The sequence below is a fragment of the Hyla sarda genome, chromosome 3, assembly GCF_029499605.1.
Source record: "Hyla sarda isolate aHylSar1 chromosome 3, aHylSar1.hap1, whole genome shotgun sequence".
Taxonomy (NCBI): Eukaryota; Metazoa; Chordata; class Amphibia; order Anura; family Hylidae; genus Hyla; species Hyla sarda.
The window spans coordinates 76,390,708-76,412,203 of NC_079191.1; the positions used below are offsets into that span (position 1 = coordinate 76,390,708).

Here is a 21,496-nt window from a genome sequence, read left to right on the forward strand (position 1 = left end):
TATACCTAAGTCAGTTTCAATGTAAGACAGATTGATGTGGTTTGATATCGGATGCACCAATTTATTCCACCATCACCGTACATGGGATTAAACACTGTAAGAGCTGGGGAGGGAATTACACAAGGAGTAAATCAAGAAGTGATATTGTGGGGTTTTTCACCTCCTGGGGGATGGACAGCTTGAACCCGTGCCATGGGCTGACAGGTGTGGAGATTACACCCGGGGCGAATACCAGCTGGATCTGTATTTATAGACTATGAGAAGGCAGTTTTATCCTTCATAAATATAACATCACTGTAATGGCTTCTAAGCCCCTTTTTTGGAGAATGGTGGTGGTCTTAATATTGAGCCCACTGCACTGGTTACTACATCACACAACTAAGAGAAGGATGCCTATCCAAAGCTAGGTTTAAAGAGTATCTCTAATGGCTTTTAGACAAATCATCATGATCATCTTTTATCTAAAAGCCTTTCATTTAAAATTTGGCGCCTAAATCTCTGGGAATGAATGGGTCACAGTTTTCCCCGTTACTGTTGAGATGGAGCTTCTCTCAATGGTGCAGAGTCTCACACTGGAGACAATGGCCCTGATTTACTATTGTAAACCCGACATGTTTTGTCGGGTTGTGCACCAGAAATTCTGTCTGCGCCAGAATTGAAAAAACCCTACTAACTCTCCATTTTACTGACAAAACCCAAAAAAGGGGTGTGGTCTTCAGGAAAAGTGGGCGTGAAATTAGGTTCACTTTAAAATAAAAAATACATGTAGCTTAAAGAAACTATTTTTTTTTTCAAATCAACTAGTACTACAAAGTTAAAACAGCTTTGTAAAACCTCTGTCCGTACCTGGAACTGTCCAGAGCAGCATAGGTTTGCTATGGGGATTTGCTTGTACTCTGGACAGTACCTGACATAGACAAAGGTGTCAGCAGAGAGCTCTGTGGTCAGACTGAAAAGAATTCCAGAAAGAAATACAACTTCCTGTGGAGCATAGAGCAAATGATAAGTACTGGAAGGGTTAAGATTTTTTTAAACAGAAGTAATTTACAAATCTGCACAATAGACGAAAGAGCCAGCACATTAAAATCCGGAGTTTATTGATATCTTGTAAAAATTTCCATAGGAAGGCAGGTAGGAAAGTGCATCAGGCGATATCACATACAGTAGACAGCTTGGAAAATGAGTCCCTTCACGCCAACGCGTTTCGGGTCAAGGACCCTTAAAGGAGAACTCCGGAATAGGAAAATTATCGTCCACACTGCCGGCAGTTAAAAAATAAAGATGTACATACCTTCCTATGCTCCCCCGGTGTCTCCGGCCTCCACCGCAATCCTCTTCCTGGTTGCCGGTGGTCGGAAAATCATACTGCACTCAGCCAATCACCAGCCGCAGCAAAGTCCTGATTCGGCCGGCGATAGGCTGAGTGGCAGTGTGAGAATGCTTCAAGACACACAATTCTTAACTACACCGGCACCTGCTACCGGGGCCCAAAACGTCACACTGCCGCTCAGCTTATTGCTGGCCAAGTCAGGACTTCGCTGCGGCCGCTGATTGGCTGAGCGCAGTAAGACTCACTGACCACCGGCAACCAGGAAGAGGATCACGGCAGAGGCTGGAGCCGGTTACCGGGGGAGCGAAGGAAGGTATGTACCTGTTTATTTTTTCACTGCCGGCAGTATGGACTATAATTTTCCTATTTCGGAGTTCTCCTTTAATCACGGCATAGATGTTCACTCACCAAGTAGCATTTTTATGCTGACCTAGAAGATCCACTCCCAACAAAGGGAGGGGGGAACTTCCTAGAGGTTCAAAACATTTTATCACCTATGTTAAAAACAAAGACAAAGGAAAAAGAAGAGAACTCCAAAAGAAAGAACCCAAAAAAAAATGTAGATATTCAGAACTCAGTAGCATAAGAGATCGGTTTTGCTGTTCATTCCATTTGGTTGGTTACTGTTAAATAAATAAATCCACATTGTTTCTCTCTTACGGAGGTTACAGATCACATTTTTACTTTGTGTGACCCTTTCAATGCCAGAAAAAATCTAAGTGGAAGTGTCTCCCAAATGTTTTGTAGCAAAATGCTTAGAAACATTGGATATATTGGGAGTAATGGGGCTGGATGCATGCCGTACATTCTCCTGGATTCTTTTTTCCAATGATTGTTTTGTAGTGCAAATAGAAGGCTGGGTTCACATCACATTTTTGCCATACTGTTTTCAATCCGTTTTTCTAAAGAAAACCGTATGGCAAAAAAAACGGATGGAACAGTATGGGAAAAAGTAAACCGTATGCGTTTTTAAACTGTATACTGTTTTTAAAAGTGCATACAGTTCCGTCCGTTTTAATTTTTTTAAACATACGTTTTTGAAAATGTTGTCCATTTTTAATGGGAAGGGTGTTGGGTGGGGACTTTAGGATGCAAATGCGCATGTGCAAAGTAAAAACCGTATACGGTTTCCCGTATGGAACCGTATACATGTGCGTTTCCCATTGATGTCCATGTTAAAAAAAAACATATGCGGTTGCAGTACGGTTTTTAAACCGGAGACAAAAACGTGGTCAACCACGGTTTTCACTCCGGTTTAAAAACCGTACTGCAACTGCATACGTTTTTTAACATGGACAGGGGATAAGATGTCTAGGGTGGGAGTACCCCTTTAAAGGGATTATTGTCAGGAAAAAAAAATTTTCATTTCTTCCCACCAGAAGACAGATTAGCAATGGCAGGTGAGGATTTAGCCCCCATAGAGGCTCCTGTCTTCTGCAAATAAAAAGAAATATTGAACATAAAATAATTATGTTTCAAAACATATGAAGTAACCTCCAAAAGTTTTAAATCATCACTGTAATTGGAAAAAACGTGCATAACACTTTCAATCGCTGGCAAAGCTAGCTCAGGTGGAATAACAGAACAGAGCGATTTCGCAAGTAAAATTACCTGCACAAAATGCAATCTGAATTATATTGGCAGCACAAAACAATCACTGAAAAAAAGAATCCAGGAGAATGTACGGCATGCATCCGGCCCCATTACTCCCAATATATCCAATGTTTCTAAGCATTTTGCTACAAAACATTTGGGAGACACTTCTACTTTGATTTTTTCCGACATAGAAAGGGTCACACAAAGTCAGCCCTGCCTATTACCTATCTATCCCTAACCCCCTCCCTGCTTTAAATTTTTTCTTTTACTATGTTAAAAATGACTTTGTCTGCCTGGTAGTGTGCTCACTACCAGGCAGACTTCCCCAGCAGGCACCACGTCACTGATGCCTGCTGGGGAGGGCGATTTCCGCCCTTTGTTCATCTATATAGGGTGCCTCCAGCTGTTTCACCACTACAACTCCCAGCTTGCCCTGACATCTATTGGCTGTCAGGGCAAGCTGGGAGTTGTAGTGTTCAAACAGCTGGAGGTACCCTGTGCAGAAAACAATTAGTTAGGGCCATGGGCGCAGCGCTACCCCATTCCCTCCGTCTGTTCCCCGACATGTATGCCATGATTAAGGGTCCTTGACCCGAAAAGAGTTGGCGTGAAGGGACCCATTTTCCAAGCTGTCCACTGTATGTGATATCGCCTGATGCACTTTCCTACCTGCCTTTCTATGGAAATTTTAACAAGATATCAATAAACTCCGGATTTTATGTGCTGGCTCTTTCGTCTATTCTGATGCTTGTATTGAGGATTGCCGTGCACTGGAGGCTCAGGCGAGCTGATCAACTTTTTCTACTAATTTACAAATATGTTTAACTTCCTTGCCCCAGTTGATTTAAAAATATATATATTGTTTTCCACTGGCATATCCCTTTTAAAGTCGCAGGGGGCAGACACAGATAATGGCGGTGTACAAGAACACAGGACCTGATAGCTCTGACATGATTGCTTTAGGAAATGCTTCTGTTCTCATGGAGAGATGGTTAACCTCTGTTATTTCTCCTGGAAATATAAGAATAAATGACAACTGGGAATCCCCATTTTGTTAATGTGACTGTCACTAGTCTGATACTATCCAATCAGTATGGACAGTATCAGACCATGTAAGGGAACAACATATTTACAAAGGGAATAATAACACACCCTTGTCTACTCACATATTTCCAGGAGTAATAACAAAAGGGCCAAAATGTTAAAGTTCTAAATAAAAGATGCTCAGTACAGAGAATACATTTTTAGATGCAGGGGAGGGGGTAGTCTGAGCACGGAGACCCCTCCAAAAATCCCAAGACCTCCTGAAGCTGTGGTCAGATCAGAGTTTTGGTCTCTACATGACCATCATTCTGTTCTGACCGGAGCCTTGGGACAGTTTTCCCACAATCCGGAACGCATTCCCTATGCTGTGGATACGCGATATATTGTTATGTGGCACAAACCCTTTTATTTACAATAACAAACATATTAGGGGAGGCCACAAGTCCTTTCTATAGTAAATCTGTACAAAATGTAAGCCAATCTATTTACAACACTTGGGATGAAGGACTCATTTTATGGGTTTATTAAGCCGCAGTATGAGTATAATATCAAGGGATTTTTAATCAACCAAGTAGTCAAGATATATTAGTGACATTCTATATATGGTCTTGACTGGTCTTAAAGGGCTACTCACGTGAAAAACTTTTTTTTTTTTTTAAATCAACTGGTGCCAGTAAGTTAAGCAGATTTGTAAATTACTTCTATTAAAAAAATCTTAATCTTTCCAGTACTTATTAGCTGCTGAATACTACAGAGGAAATGGTTTTCTTTTTGGAACACAGAGCTCACTGCTGACATCATGACCACAGTGCTCTCTGCTGACATCATGACCACAGTGCTCTCTGCTGACATCTCTGTCCATTTTAGGAACTGTCCAGAGCAGCATATGTTTGCTATGGGGATTTTCTCCTACTCTGAACAGTTCTTAAAATGGAGAGAGATGTCAGCAGAGAGCACTGTGGTCATGATGTCAGCAGAGAGCACTGTGTTCCAAAAAGAAAACAATTTCCTCTGTAGTATTCAGCAGCTAATAAGTACTGGAAGGATTAAGATTTTTTAATAGAAATAATTTACAAATCTGTTTAACTTTCTTGCACCAGTTAATTTAAAAATGTTTTTTTTTCCCACGGGAGTACCCCTTTAATGTATTGTTCGTAATGATGAAGGCTGAAGGCTGATCAAAGCTGAGTATATGTATTATCTTTACATCTTGCTTACAGCAGTGCAGCTATTAGACATTTCATATGACAGGTTGCGTTATACATTAATAATGTGCACGTGTATGCGCTCCACAGGCCTTAGCTAGTCGATATATGTCCTTAGCTACTAGTTTAAGATGTTCATGTGTGTAATATGCCATGGAAACCAAAATGTTCACTGCATATTAAAAGCATAGGGGATAAGTTGTCTGATTGCAGGGGGGCCCCGTCGTTGGGGACCCCCACGATCTCTGCTGCGGAACCCCAGACATCCAGTGCACAGAGCATACATTGCTCCGTGCCGGATGACTGGCGATGCGGGGCGTAGGCCCGTGACATCATGTTCACACCCCACTCCTGACATCACGGCCATGCCCCCTCAATGCAAGTCTATGGGAGGGGATGCGCTCTAGTGGTCGGAGCACTGAAGTAGGGCAGTACACAGGCATACAGCCTCCAGCCATACACTGTATGGCTGGAGGCTGTATGTCTGTGGGGGAACATACTGCACCTAATGTGGGGGAACTATACTGCACCTAATGTGGGGGAACTGTACTGCACCTAATGTGGGGGAACTGTACTGCACCTAATGTGGGGGAACTGTACTGCACCTAATGTGGGGGAACTGTACTGCACCTAATGTGGGGGAACTGTACTGCACCTAATGTGGGGGAACTGTACTGCACCTAATGTGGGGGAACTGTACTGCACCTAATGTGGGGGAACAGAACTGCCAAGCCTAATGTGGGGGAACTACAACCTAATGTGGGGGAACTATACTGCACCTAATGTGGGGGGGAACTATACTGCACCTAATGTGGGGGGAACTATACTGCACCTAATGTGGGGGGAACTATACTGCACCTAAGGGGGGGGGGGAACTGTACTGCACCTAAGGGGGGGGGGGGGGGGAACTGTACTGCACCTAATGTGGGGGAACTGTACTGCACCTAATGTGGGGGAACTATACTGCACCTAATGTGGGGGAACTATACTGCACCTAATGTGGGGAACTGTACTGCACCTAATGTGAGGGAACTGTACTGCACCTAATGTGAGGGAACTGTACTGCCCCTAATGTGGGGGAACTGTACTGCACCTAATGTGGGGGAACTGTACTGCCCCTTATGTGGGGGGGAACTGTACTGCCCCTTATGTGGGGGAACTGTACTGCCAACCCTAATGTGGGGGAACTGTACTGCCAACCCTAATGTGGGGGAACTGTACTGCCAACCCTAATGTGGGGGAACTACAACCTAATCTGGGGGGATCTATACTGCCAACCTAATGTGGGGGGAACTGTGCTGCGTACTTAAAGGGGTAGTCCACTAATAAGATTTATAAGTGTGCATAGGAATTTGTTCATGCTTTTTTTTTTATCTATAGTCCGGACGGTCTGAGGGACCGTGAACTGCCCCCCCCCCCCAGCGGCTGGACCCCCGCGATCAGACATCTTATCCCCTATCCTTTGGATAGGGGTTAAGATGTCTAGGGGTGGAGTACCCCTTTAAGGTATTGTGTATTCTACTAATTGTACTCTCTTATATATTTGCTTTGAAGGAAGCTGGGCTAGTGAACAGCGAAACACATTTGACAGGGAAAGACCCAGTTCCCCACCACCAGTTATAAGCAACTCCATATATAGGAACGCTTTCTGATAATAGGTCGCCAGTTTGTGAGACACATTGCAACTATGCTATGTAACGGATATCTGGAAGGTTGACGGCCATATATTTGATGTGTCCAGAATGTTTTATTTATATATATTTTTTGCACATTGCACTTTCAGTAAGGATCATTACGTCTCTAAACACCTCTGTTATGGGGGAGAGACATATAGGTGTGTGCTACACCATTACCCACAAGTGATTATTTTACTGCAAACAGAATTTTAATTGTGCGTGTTTTTGCTCCAAATTATTTATCTATCTTACCATAGGGGTTGGCCGCTATTTAGATTACTTCAGATATTTTCTTTTTTGGTGAATCTATTGTTCATAGAAGTAATAAACATTTTTTTCTGACTATTCGCTACTTGTTAACCAATTTAACTAAATATATATTTATAAACGTATCCCTATCTTTGTAGGCTTTATGTGATGAACGGCTCCCTCAGACTGAATTCAATAATAAAACAGTATGCAGAAAGCTCCCTCTAGAGGTGACTGCAGCTATTACAGTACAGTATTTCAGTTAAGGCCCCTTTCACATTACAGGTATCATCCTGCTTTTTTTACTGCCGTTATTTTACAATAACGGATGGAAAAAAAACGGATGCAATAACTGGTAATAACTGATGATAACTGATGACCATCATTTGTTTTTAATGGGCTTTTTTCTTTTAAAAAAAAACCTGATGTTGTTCATCCGTTATTAACAGTTACATCTGGGTTTTATCAGGTTTTTGACCCTTTTTTGTAAAGCTGTACTGAGCATGCTCAGTACAAAAAACAGAGTTTAAAAACCTGACAATAACTGAGGATAACTGCTGTTTTTTTTTTTCTGAGCATACGGTTCCCATAGACATCAATGTTAAAATTTAACATCTGTTTTTTACAATTTTTTTTTGCCGGACCAAAAATTTGTGCATGCACCCTCTTTTGTGCCAGCAAAAATAACTGACATTAGTAAAAACAGACATGCTTGATGCAAAAGGATGTTAAAAAAATCCCAATGACCTGAATGGGATTTTTTGCCGTTCGTTTTCAGGACTTTTTGTCAGGAGTAATAATGGAGGTTTTTTACAGGATGATACCTGTAGTGTGAAAGGGGCCTAATGGAAATCTCTGGGATAGAAAACTGTATCCCTTATTCTAAGGATAGAGCATAAGTGTCAGATGGCGGGGGGTCCCAGTATGTCCCGTACTGAGCCCCGGCTCTCCTTGTGAGTCTACCACCACAAAAAGCTCTGCCCGACATGCTCTTTCTCCAGCTCTCCCATAAAGAGGGGAATTATTGTAGTGTACATGGGCCCTTATAAATACATAGAACTCTTGTATTCGTGCTTCTCCTACATAGAGCGCCTCTTAATGGTGAAAAGTTTATTAGTTAATGTGTTTTGGAAATGGTGCTAAACACATGTGGAAAACCACAGCCCCAGTTCACACATAACGGGTCATAGCGTAGATCCTTACTGGCCTTTACAGTGCCCAGATCTTTCCTGGTGCCAGAAAGTTATACAGATTTGTAAATTACTTCTATTTAAACATTTTAACCCTTCCAGTACTTATCAGCTGCAGTATGTTCCAGAGGAAGTTCTTTTCTTTTTGAATTTCCTTTCTGTGCTCTCTGCTTACACCTCTGTCCATTTTAGGAACTGTCCAGAGCAGGATAGATTTGCTATGGGGATTTGCACCTACTCTGGACAGTTCCTAAAATGGACAGAGATGTCAGCAGAGAGCACTGTGGTCAGACAGAAAAGGAAATTTAAAAAAGAAAAGAACCTCCTCTGGAACATACTGCAGCTGATAAGTACTGGAAGGGTTAAGATTTTTAAATAGAAGTAATTTACAAATCTGTTTAACTTTCTGGCACTTGTTGATTTACATAAAAATGTTTTCCAGGGGAGTACCCCTTTAAAGCATAGTACAGGCACACGTCTGCACCAAAATTATGGGAACAAATCTTGGCTTGATTAAAGGTTTAACTAAAAGCATCCATAATGGATCACTATGAATTTATTCGTCTCTCACACTTATGGTGGGACTTGCACATTTCTTATGCCCATGTGAGCTTGGCCTAAGGACTATGTTCACTGTGTGTTCCAAGTGTATGTTTGGCGCACAAGCTGGAAGGTTTATAGACCCATGTATGCATGAATCATGCACTACATGTTGCTACTTCCACTGCATGGGAAAGCATACCCTATTTCATACAGATGGCCCCCAGAAAAAAAAGGATTTTTGCACTAACCCTTTCCTAACCCAATTCCCATAATATTTTTCCAATCAGGTCTTTATCTCGGAATTAACCAGAACTTTCTTAGAGAAGCTCATCTAGTAGTGGGTTGGATTTCCTTGGGTCTTCAGAACCTCAGCAATCTATTGCAATGTATTCGGCTGCAGTATTCTTGACTGTTCCTCAGAATGATTCTTAAAAAGACAAGGAAGAGCGCTCCATAGCGTAATACCACAGGTGCAGGGTCCAGAAGGTAAAATAGGAAATACCCTTACCAAGTGCGGTTGTGTAAGCTCACACACAACAGTGGTCAGCGTGGGTGAGAGACCAGGTCAAGACAATGGCAAAGAAAGACTTCTGGAGGTGGTGGGATTCAATGGCGCTGGTCAGGAGCAGACATGTCAGGTAGGTAAGAGAATGACTTTATTCAAACAATGCAACGCGTTTCACCGCAGGTTCGGCTTCATCAGGCCTGATGAAGCCGCACCTGTGGTGAAACGCGTTGCATTGTTTGAATAAAGTCATTCTCTTACCTACCTGACACGTCTGCTCCTGACCAGCGCCATTGAATCCCACAACCTCCAGAAGTCTTTCTTTGCCATCAGAATGATTCTTGTCATCTTCCTTTGTCCCCTATTATTCATCAAGTTGTTCTTGTCCCGATGGTTTTGCTTCCTCACGCCATCCTTCGTATATTCTTGGCATTGCTTTATGAGAACGCTCCACAAGGTTAATAGGTTTGTAGTATCCTGGACCAAGCTAGTTGAAAACCAATGTCCAAGCCTCTTCAATGTCACCCAGATCACATGCTTTCTACATTTTAATGTAGCTTTATACTGAACCTGATGCACATAAAGGGTGGTCACTAGATTAATGCTACATTTTTCGGTCACAGATCTAATATCCATTCAGTGAGGCTTCATTTGTGAAAGGACAGAGATCTCTAATAAAATGGCCATACAGCGTATATGAGAAAACAACCAAAATAAAACGATTATAATTATATATTATAGTATAGTAATATATATATATATATATATATATATATATATATATATATATATATAAAATAAAATAAAAGTGCTACCCATGATTGGCTATGGGTAGCCAGGATAGTCCTGTAGAGACCAAACAGCTGCACTAAATATTGTGTACTGGGCATCCATACTCTACAATTTCTTTTAAATTATTAAACTAAAGAAAAAGGACATAATCTAAGTCATTGCATCTCTAGACTGAAAATCATCAGTAATTAATTAAAGGGGTTATCCAGGAATAGAAAAACAGAGCTAATTTCTTTAAAAAAAAAAAAACAGCTCCACGGTCCCCAGGTTGGGTGTGGTATTACAATTTGGCTCCATTCACTTCAATGGAACTGAGCTGCAGACCCAAACCCAAACTGGAGACAGATTGGAGGGTGTTTAAAAAAAAAAAAAATTTGCTCTGTTTTCCTGTTTCGGGACAACCCCTTTAATGTCAATTAGTTCAGACGGCACATCTGTGTAAAGTGTCAAGTGTTGAGTTCTTCAAGTTTCCTCTTGTAGTGTCCCTGTTCACCACCAGGTGTCACTAAGTGCACAAGAGTGAAGCAGATCTGAGCGGCACCACTTTAATAACCCTTCAGATGGAAATTATGATGGCGTTTCGTGCGGCTTCAGCACAAGCTAAATAAGCAGGGAATCTGTCTGCAATTTATAATCAATGTATATATACCCATTGGGAAAATTCAAGAAGTTTCTATGAGGTGCGGTGAACAACTGATACCTTATGGGGGAAGGGGGGGGGGGGGGGAGTCTTTTCAGCCTTGGAGGTCACTCCATCATTAAAATATGAGCTAATACCATGAAAAGAGGAAAATTACAACGCAGGCAGCGTGCAGAGTAGGTAATGTTAAAGGAAAACCCACTAAAGTTTGGAGTGGAATACTACTATTGTCTAGGGCAGTGGTCTTCAACCTGCGGACCTCCAGATGTTGCAAAACTACAACTCCCAGCATGCCCGGACAGCCATCGGCTGTCCGGGCATGCTGGGAGTTGTAGTTTTGAAACATCTGGAGGTCCGCAGGTTGAAGACCACTGGTCTGGGGATATGTTCACACTTTGGCATTCCTTGGAATTCCTCACAGTGTATAGTACCATCAGTGTGAATGGGTCTTCCGCGAGACCCATTAACACTGCGGAATTTCAGCGGCGGACAATTCCGCCGCTGAAATTGTTCCGCGCTGAGAAAGAACATGTTCATTCTTTGCGCGAAATTCCGTGAGTACTGCATAGCCATCAGTGGTTATGAACGGTGCCCGCCTGGCAGAATCTCCACTCTCAGAACTCCGTGAGCGGAGATTCCGCAGAGTGAACATACCCTAGAGAAGTGGTTTCCAAATTAAAGGAGTTATATTGAAAAAAAGTTTTTTTCCTGGATATCAACTGGCTAAAGAAAGTTAAACAGATTTGTAAATTACTTCTATTAAAAAAATCTTAATCCTTTCAGTACTTATGAGCTTCTGAAGTTAAGGTTGTTCTTTTCTGTCTAAGTCCTCTCTGATGACACGTGTCTCGGGAACCGCCCAGTTTAGAAGAGGTTTGCTATGGGGATTTGCTTCTAAACTGGGCGGTTCCCGAGACACGTGTCTTTTTATTGGGGGAGGGGATTTTTCACATTTCTTTACTTTTTTCTTACATTAATCATCCATTTTTCTGACCGCACTGCTTCAGATGCTGTGACCTTTATTGATCATGGTATCTGAGGGGTTAATGGTGGACATCCGCACAATCGCGGATGTCCGCCATTACTGGCGGGTCCCTGGCTGCTGACAGCAGCCGTGACCAGATGTGCGTGATGGTCATTGCGGAGCGTAAATGTACGTCATGGTAGGGCTGGGTGGTATGGCCAAATATGTGTATCGCGGTATTTTTGTAACTTATGGCAGTTCCACGGTATATAAAGGTATTCCCCCCTCCCCCTCAATAATTATCAGCCCAGCGCTGCACTTTCCCCATCGGGGTGCTACTCCCGTCACCCGCAAGCGCGGCCTTCCTCCTCTTCCTGTTTGTTGCGACCACCGGCGCTGACACTCTATACTGTGCGGTATCCCTATGCTCGGGCTGCAAAAGGTAAACATAATAAAACTAACGCATGTTCCGACGTCGGCCTTACGCTGGGGACGTGAACGTCGGAGAGCCGTCAGCCTATCACCGGCCGCAGTGATGTTCCGCCTTGTCCGGTGATAGGCTGAGCCCACTGTCATGTAAGAAGCTGGCTGACAGCTTTCCGACGTTCCATTCCCTGGGAAGCTGGTCCGGACCGACAATGAGGGTGAGTTAAAGTTTATTTTGTTTACCTTTTGCAGCCCGCGCATAGGGATACAGTATAGAGCAGTGGATAGCAATCTGCGGACCTCCAGATGTTGCGAAACTACAACTCCCAGCATACCCATGGCTGTCCGATCATGCTGGGAGTTGTAGTTTTGCAACATCTGGAGGTTGAAGACCACTGGTATAGAGTGTCAGCGCCGGCGGCCCCAACAAACAGGAGGACGAGGAAGGCAGCGCTCGCGGGTCACATATGATTAGTTCCCCGATGGGGACAGCGCATCACTGGGCTGATAATTAATTCATTCCCGAGGGGGAGGGGTCAAACCGGTATTAGGTTAAAATTCATATCGTGCAGCACAAAAATGTCGGTATTCGGTATGAACCGGTATACCGCCCAGCCCTGTGTCATGGTGCGTTAAGTATCACTGCACCACGATGTACATTTATGTCCATTGTCGTTAAAGGGTTAAGTCACACCAGTTAGTTGGCACAATGGGTCCACACCCGTTGATTGTGACAGTATGATTCCAATATGAGTATTCAAGGTATGTGTTTATTTTAGAGTTATTACATTTAACAAAGCAATTATGATCAAACTAACAGCAAACAAAAACTCTCAAGGGGAGACAAACAGATGCATTTATACAACGAAGCAAACAAAAGCATCTAGACAAAATGTATATAGAAGAGTGGAGAATAAGAAGCCAAGGATAAGCAAAGTCTCCAAACCTAAACCACTTACACCATACTTGTTCTACTGTTTCGTGTCCAAATCAAACACATGGCAAATTGTGCCCAAAAATGTGATAAAGCCTTATTAGGTTTCCCTTTAGTGTCATAAGGGATGTGTAGTATACACTGTCATTTGTCATATAGATCTGGAGTATTTCCCAAGATATGCTGCAAACACTATATGAACATAGGTTGTGAAAAGAGCCTTTCAGCACCATAATCTCTCAAGTAACAATACTATTTGTTCCAGGAAGACCACTGTATATGGAAACCATTGTTTGTTGAGGCCTGAACTTTATAAAAACCTGGTAACTGGCTCTGAAGTAGGGATCGACCAATATCGATTTTTTAGGGCTGATACGGATAATCTGTCACCTTTCCTGTCGATAGCCGATAACTTATACCGATATTCCTGTATAAATTATCGGCTATTTCAACCTCCCCCCCCCCCCCCGGTGGAGCAGAAGCCATTGCAGATCAATGATTTAAAGCGGGCGCTTTAAATCAATAAACTGCAGTGGCTTTTGCCGGGCCAGAGATCGCCACCGCCCGCTTCTCTCCCCCTGCCTGTCCTGGGGTCCTAAGTCTAACCACCACAGTTGCCCCATTGTGCCCCCCCCCCATCCTCTGCCCACATACCGCCACCGCCGCCGCCCCCCATCCTCTGCCCACAAACCACCGCCACCCCCCCAACCATCCTCTGCCGACATACTGCCGCCCCCCCCCCATCCTCTGCCCACATACTGCTGACTCCTCATCGCCTCCCCCCATCCCCAGTGTTATAATTACCTGTTCCCGGGGGTCCGCGATCCTTCTGGCTCCGTCAGCGTCAGCGCACAGCAACAGCGCAGGAGCCAGAAGGATCGGGGACCCCGGGAACAGGTAATTATAACACCGGGGGTCAGGGGAGGCAATGGGGCGGCAGCGGCATGTGGCCAGAGGATGGGGGGAGGCAATGGGGCAATGTCGGCGGTATGTGGGCAGAGGATGGGGGAGGAAATGGGGCAGCGGCGGCGACGGTCGTCTATGGCCGGGGGCGGGACATTATCGGCAATATAATTGCCGATACCGATAATGTCCAAAATCGTGATTATCGGCCGATAATATCAGCCAAACCGATAATCTGTCGATCCCTACTCTGAAGTCCCAAAATGTCATCCAGAAATAGGAAAAAATGAGGATTAAAGAAAAATAAGTAGATAACTAATATAGATAAAGCAAATCCTTATATATAAAAGTAAGAAAGATCTGCTGGGAGCTGTAAATCATTGTCTATGTAGAGGACAGGAGCTTCTTCAGGGTCGTGTACAGTACACAGTGTCCTAATAACATGGAGCCGCCCTCACCTGCTGTCCAAAGGAGCAGATAACCCTGGTACAGGTAAAGTGTACAGAACATGTAATACCTCCCTGTACTGTAGAGGGCGCTACCAGACAGCCAGTCAGTGCATGCACTTCAGTAATACAGGGGTTTTACCAGTGAAATGCCCATTCTGATTGGTTGGTTCTTCCAGCCATTGACACGTTTCACAGATCTGGACTGTCTGCAGCATTGTATGTTGAGTCTGGTTTCAAGTTACAATGGTCCAGAAAAGGAAATATTGTAATCTGAGGCCATTGTAAATTGAGAGATCACTATCACAATTCTCGGTCTGGATTTTTTACAAAATCTAGATGCGATCGGGCCGGTCGCACACATGACACGTATCCTTTGTATGAGTTTTCCCTATGATATGCATCTCCTCCAGTAATAACACATGAAGCATCCAGATATAAGGGGAGGCACAATCTCTCACTTCTAATCTGTCATTATTGAAATGTAATCTTTGTTCAGTCTGAGAATTTGATATTTCTAGATTGAAGGATTCAAGAGCCTGAAATAACACGAATATTTTTTGTTTTGTTTTGGGGGGGGGGGGGTTGGAGGACAACCCAGGGCCATAATATTTAGCAAGTACACAAAATCCTTAATAGCTTTATCGTATGGGTGATTCATACCAGACGGATTACAAATGTGAACTGGGACGGTCGTTTTATGTTCGGAAAGTATGAAGTTTCTATTTCTCCCCGGCCAGGACTGGGGAGACACTGAGCCGGAATGTGCCGCGCTGACATAAACCTCTGCAAAATTCAGGCGAAAAAAAAAAAAAGAGAGGTTTTATGGAGCTCTTGGGGATGTGACAGATCGAGGAGAAGGAACACACTTGTCCTGGAGTTACCCAGCGCGCCTTGGATGGGAAGTATAAATAGAGCAGGGCTCGGTGACACTGTTTATTAATGGATAGGATTTCATTGTATTGCTTTATGCCTGCCGAGATCTCAAAATATCACTGGGGTGTTTTTGATTTTTTAACAAATCTATTTACGAAACCTAACAGAGGAAAGGGGAGTCTATGCAAAAAATATGGTAAACACGGGCTCTTAAAGGGGAATTACACATACTGTAAGTAATGACCCCAGAAGGTCAAAAGGCCTAAGACCACTCAGTGCTTCTCAGTATTTCCCAACCAGTGAGAGTCCAGCTGTTGTAAAATGACAACTCCCAGCATGTACTGATCGCCGAAGCCTTTATAGTCATGAATACCACACGATGATACACCCATGCATAGATGATGCACAATGTGGGTGACCACCCACTGAAAAACCAGGGCCCAAGAACGGTAGGGTCAATATTGTTTCTACCCTCCCAGGAAAAAAATTACATTAATAGGGCCCTCATCAGTGCTAAAAGCTGTAGTTTTATATAATTTGGGACCACATGGGCCCACCATTAGGGGAAAGTTCACACAAGGCAGATTTATTTCCAAAATATTTTTCAAATGTCTGCAACATATTATCGCCCTTGTGAATTCCCCTTTAGGGGAATGCGCAGGATTTGATGTTGCAGATTTGTAGTTGTGCTCAGTCATTTAGTTTACATTAAAATCTGCAGCCTTAAATCTGCAGCCTTAACTCTGCAGCTTTAAATCTGCAGCATATCAAATATGTGCAGGGTACATGTAAATAGACCCTTATACTTTATAGGAAAAGCCATAAACTGCCACTGCTGGAAAAAAACTAAACATTTTAAAGGGGTGTTCTCATCTCAAGAAGTTATATCCTATCTTACAGGATAGGGGACATCAAGCTGATCAGTGGGGTCCAATTACTGAGATTCCCCATCGATTACAAGAACAGATATGAGATGTCCACACCGCACATGGGCGGCCAGTGCTCCATTTATTCTCTACGGGACTTCTAGACATTGCCACAGAGCTCAGCAATTCAAAGCCCCATGGAGAGCGAATGGACCGCTGGCCATGAATCCATTGTCGACGCCTTTCAGTCGAAGGACAATTTTCTGCCCATTCTTGGTATTGGTGCGGATCACAGGGATCGGAACCAAACCAGCTTGTTATCCCCTATCTTGTGAATATAATAACTTCTTAAGAAGGAAAAACCCCTTTAAAAGGGGTAGTTCTCTCTCAAGAAGTGATCCTCCATCCTCACAATAGCTGCCAGTATAATCAATATCCTTCCATCTAAGGCCAGTGAAGAGCGTAATAGGATTGCATCATTGTATCGGTGTTAGGGGCATAAGTCAAGCACTATTTACAATTGACCACTCAATTGACCACTGATGTGTGTTTAAGTTTTTAAAATTAACAGTTTAGGTTCAAAACGGGGGGGGGGGGGGCAATGTGTGTACGTTTTTCAAATTAATGGGGTATTCCAGGAATTTTTTTTTTATTTGACTATGCTACAGGGGCTGTAAAGTTAGTGTAGTTCATAATATAGTGTCTGTACCTGTGTGTGACGGTTTTCTCACAATTCTTCTGTGATTTTCACCCCAATATTTATTTATAACAGCATACAAAATGACTGTTGTCTCAGATTTATCCCAGGTTGCAATGCGGCAGAGACCTGACCCAATAGTCAGCTGATGACAGGGAGCCTGTCTGCTTCAATGGGTGGAGGGATCGCTTGGTGGGAGAGAGATCAATCTGCAACTAATGCAAGAGCTGTAGGCACCCTGATTGAAAACCACAGGTCTTTTGAATGGATGCAGCTCATTTATGTTTCAATGGGGGGGGGGGGGGCTGATGCGTGGGAGGAAGAAAAATGGAATTATGGGATTTGTAGTAAAAAAAAGAAAACTCAAACAGGAAATACCAGTTCACTAAAAGCTATCCACAGTGTTATGGTAATCTCACAACATAGCCATTTAGCCCCAAGACTAGCGCAGATCCTTCCTAAGCATGTCCAATACTGTCTGGCAGGTACGTACTAAAATCACCTTATGGTGGATAACCCCCTTTAACAGTTTAGGTCCAAAACGATATCTAAATCTAGTAGTTGCGGACTGCAGCCACAACATTAGTCCATGGTTCTCATATTACAGTATGTAGTTACATGTCTTACTGATCATACTTCACTGGGATATTATGGATGGGACCTACCTGTTTGAATAATTTAATAACTGGCAAACTAATTCAAATTTACGTTTTATAGTGTATAAATATTGTTAGTGGATGGTAAATTCAGGGCACTAGTGATCACTTTGAGTGGTCAATTGTAAATAGTGTTTGGAATAATTACCCTCCATCCATAGGTCCAATTGTGTTGGTATAGGGGCATAAGTCATGCCCGGCTGTGGTTCTAATGACTCGAACTGAAAGCGGGAGAAGGAACGATTATACTCTTAGTTCAGGTCATTAGACCTGTAAGTGGCCTGGGATATACACCCATATTATGCTGGTCTGAAACTGGCCTAGTACTGTAGTAGAAAGCGATGAGGTAGGTGAGCTTTCTACTCTGGCTCCTCATGATGGTCCGAAGACAGAGTAGACACTATGACAACAATATGGCCTGAAGGAGGACACAAGCCCTTCATAAATCCCCTTGAGTATGTAGAGGTGATGTCTGCATGATAAAATGCTTTATATATTTTTGTACAACATTTTGGGATCTATTAAATTTGAAGCCATTTATAAGTTGAGATCTAGCAGACTTTCATAGACCCTGGTAATACCATATACCCAAGAGGGTCCTCCGCCCAGATTCATTTCTCACAATGTATTCTAATGATTGGGAACTGTTTATAGATGAGGACTCCAGCCCCGGGCTGAACTGTTCCTTCTGCTTCCCATCATGTGTATAGTTTTGGCTGGAGGCTGGAATCAGTAGTCTGATTTATTCAGCTATTTGGAATAAGTCTGAGCAAGTCAATTACTTTGCAAGATGGGGATAGTACAGATCTAATCAGTTCACCGCCCTTGACATAGTGTCCAAAAGAAAGATGTACAGTCTAACAGTATAATAAACTACCGCTAACCTCGTAGTTATTTCTAAGGTAAGTACTTCTAAGATTTCAGTGAACAGAAAGTGATCTTATGATGGGGATGCTGCTAAAAAAGGAGGCAAAAAGTGCTGTAACGCCACACTTAGCTCTCCTTTCTGCAGTTCAAAGTGGAGGTTTCGATCCCTTAAAATACATATATCCATTTTAAAATTCTGCGATCAAGATGTTTTGCCTTATCTAATAAACGCATGTATTATTGACGGACAATTCTTTATAGGGGTTGTCCCATTTTGAAAACCTATGTTCACATAATTCAGAATGACTGTTGTAAGAGAGGGCCTACAAGGAGGAGTGTCTCCCTCTATAGGACATGCCCTATATTACACAGACAACCCATTGATTTGGGAATACTCACCATGGAATACTATATTTCTCCCTATGGTGGTGCTGCAAGAAAACCCTTCCCACCAAGTGATCAAAGCTGACTGTTGTGGTTCTAGCATGGGGGCCTTATGACCTACTTATTGCCAAGGGAACCCAAGCAGGGAGTGCAGAACATCTGACAGCAGATATGAACCAGCAAGACATGGATGGACTTGGTGTACACTATTAGATGGTTTAGGTGGTTAAAGAGGTACTCCAGCCCTAAGACATCTTATCCCCTATTCAAATCATAGGGGATAAGATGCCTGATTGTGGGGGTCCCGCCGCTGGGACCCCTGCAATCTTTCATGCTGCACCACACTATCATCAGCCTCCAGAGCGATTATCACTCCGGATCTGATGAATCGCGATCACAGGGCCGGAGTAACATGACATCAAAGCTCCGCCTCGTGTGATGTCACGCTCCGCCCCCTCAATACAAACCTATGGGAGGGGGCGTGATAGCCACCATGTCCCCTCCCATAGGCTTGCATTGAGGAGGCGGAGAGTGAAGTCACACGAGGCGGAGTCGTGACGTCACGATACTCCGGCCCAGTGATCCGGATTCATCAGACCCAGAGCGATGTGATCAGGCATCTTATCCCCTATGCTTTGGATAGGGGATAAGATGTCTTGGGGCCGGAGTACCCCTTTAATGTCAAAGTAACAATCCACTTGAATACCAGGGCCCAAGGTTTCCCCAGAGCATCACACTGCCAGTTTCCCTTCTTCCCATAGGGCATCCTGGTGCCATATCTTCCCCAGGTAAGTGATGCACATGCACCCACCTGTCCACATTATGTAAAAAAAAAAAAAAATACGAGATTGCAGGGGTCCCCAGCAGAAGGACCCCGGCGATCAGACATTTTATCTCCTATCCTTTGGATATCCAGGGGTGGAGTACCCCTTTAATAAAACGCATGTCTGTGCAGTTTTCATTCACCTCGCAGCCACATGTGACTATTACCCTAGTTTGCTTGCAATATAGTGCACTCACATGGACTGCAATTGTCACTCAATAGTTAAAATGTCGCTACAAAAAGTCCATGCTGCTCTTGCCTTCCATTACATGTTACGACACTAGCAGGCTGAGAGTTGTAAGTGCCTAAGGCCTGAACATTGCTGGAACCTTACAAGCAGTATTAATACCTGATTTGCACTTAAAATTAAAATCTGTCAATCCAGTAAATGTCACTTGTCAATATATTTTACCAAATAACAGCAAAAAATAAAATAAAAAAAATGACACTCAAAAATGAAAACTTTACAGATGCATGCTTGACTACTGGAGTGCTCAAACACTTATACCCTATCCTGTGGAAAGGGGATAAGTTCTTTTTTGCTGCAGATGTCCTTTTAGGGTTGCGTTCACACGGAGTAATTAAAGAGGAATTTACTCGAGTAATTCCTCTTGAATTCTCCGCTACAAACTAATGCACATCTCCTCTGCCCATTGACTTTAATGTTATTTCCGCTGTCCTGTTCACACTGCGGAAATTCTACTAGCAGAATTCCGAAGCTGAATTCCGTTCCGCTTGAAGAAAGAACATGTTCATTCTTCAAGCGGAATCCGTTAGCAGAAATCAATTGAAGTCAATGGTAAAAAAAAAAATTCCGCCCGACAGTTTTCGCACGGAATTTGCGGGCGATTTGTGCGGAATGGCTGAAAAACCATTCACTTCTTTCTCCCCCATGTCCGCGCGCAATGCCACGTGAATTTTTCGCGGAAATAAAAAAAATTTTGCCCGTAAATTTTTCGGCGTGAATTACTCTTCATTTACTCCGGCAGCACATTTGCTGTAATGCTGCTCAATTCTTTTACAGCACAGAGTCCTGCTGTTTTTGTCTGTCCCCAAAGTAAGTGAATGGAGCTGCGGATGAGCACGTGCCCTGCTGCATCCTCCCCTCGTTCTTGTGATCAGTGGTTGTTCTAGCGGTCAGACCCCTATAAGATACCACCTATCCTGTGGATCTTGGGATAACCACTTTCAATCTTAATTTTTAAAGAAGTTCACATTGTTACAATCACAGCCTTAGCTAAAATTAAACTAAACTTGGGCAAAAGAAGGTGGTAGGCAGCAGGTGATTCCCTTCTTCCCATTAAGAACACATGAATTCTAGAAAATTGACATCTGGATTTTGGCTGCAGTCAGATTTTAAAGGGGTACTCCGGTGAAAACCTTTTTTCTTTTAAATCAACTGGTGGCAGAAAGTTAAACATACTTGTAAATTACTTGTATTAAGAAATCTTAATCCTTCTAGTACTTATTAGCTGCTGAATGCTACAGAGGAAATTCCTTTATTTCTGGAACACTGATGACATCACGAACACAGTGCTCTGCTGACATCTCTGTCCATTTTAGCAACCATGCATAGCAGATGTAGGCCAAAGGCAGCATGGTGGCTCAGTGGTTAGCACTGCTGCCTTACAGTGCTGGGGACTTGGGTTCAAATCCCACTAAGGACAACAATAAATAAAGTATTATTATTATTATAACGTCAGCAGAGAGAACTGTGCTCGTGATGTCATCAGTGTTCCAAAAAGAAAAGAATTTCCTAGGAAATATTCAGCAGCTAATAAGTACAGGAAGGATTAATATTTTTTAATAGAAGTAATTTACAAATATGTTGATTTAAAAGAAAAAAGGTTTTCACTGGAGTACCCCTTTAAGTAACAATGAGAA

At 43.0% G+C, this 21,496-nt stretch overlaps 1 protein-coding gene across 7 annotated transcripts in view; it reads right to left on the reverse strand.

Moving 5' to 3' along the window:
• PPP2R3A (protein phosphatase 2 regulatory subunit B''alpha) overlaps nt 1-21,496 on the reverse strand; it is a 204,105-nt gene that overhangs the window by 49,016 nt on the left and 133,593 nt on the right. The window contains exon 1 of one of the 7 annotated variants that reach the window (XM_056564386.1): nt 18,805-18,823. The exons of the other annotated variants lie outside the window; for them this stretch is intronic. Coding sequence (XP_056420361.1) covers nt 18,805-18,807 — 3 coding nt within the window. The 5' untranslated portion in view covers nt 18,808-18,823. Of the gene's footprint in view, nt 1-18,804; nt 18,824-21,496 lie in introns of those variants that run through there. 7 annotated transcript variants of the gene reach the window in all.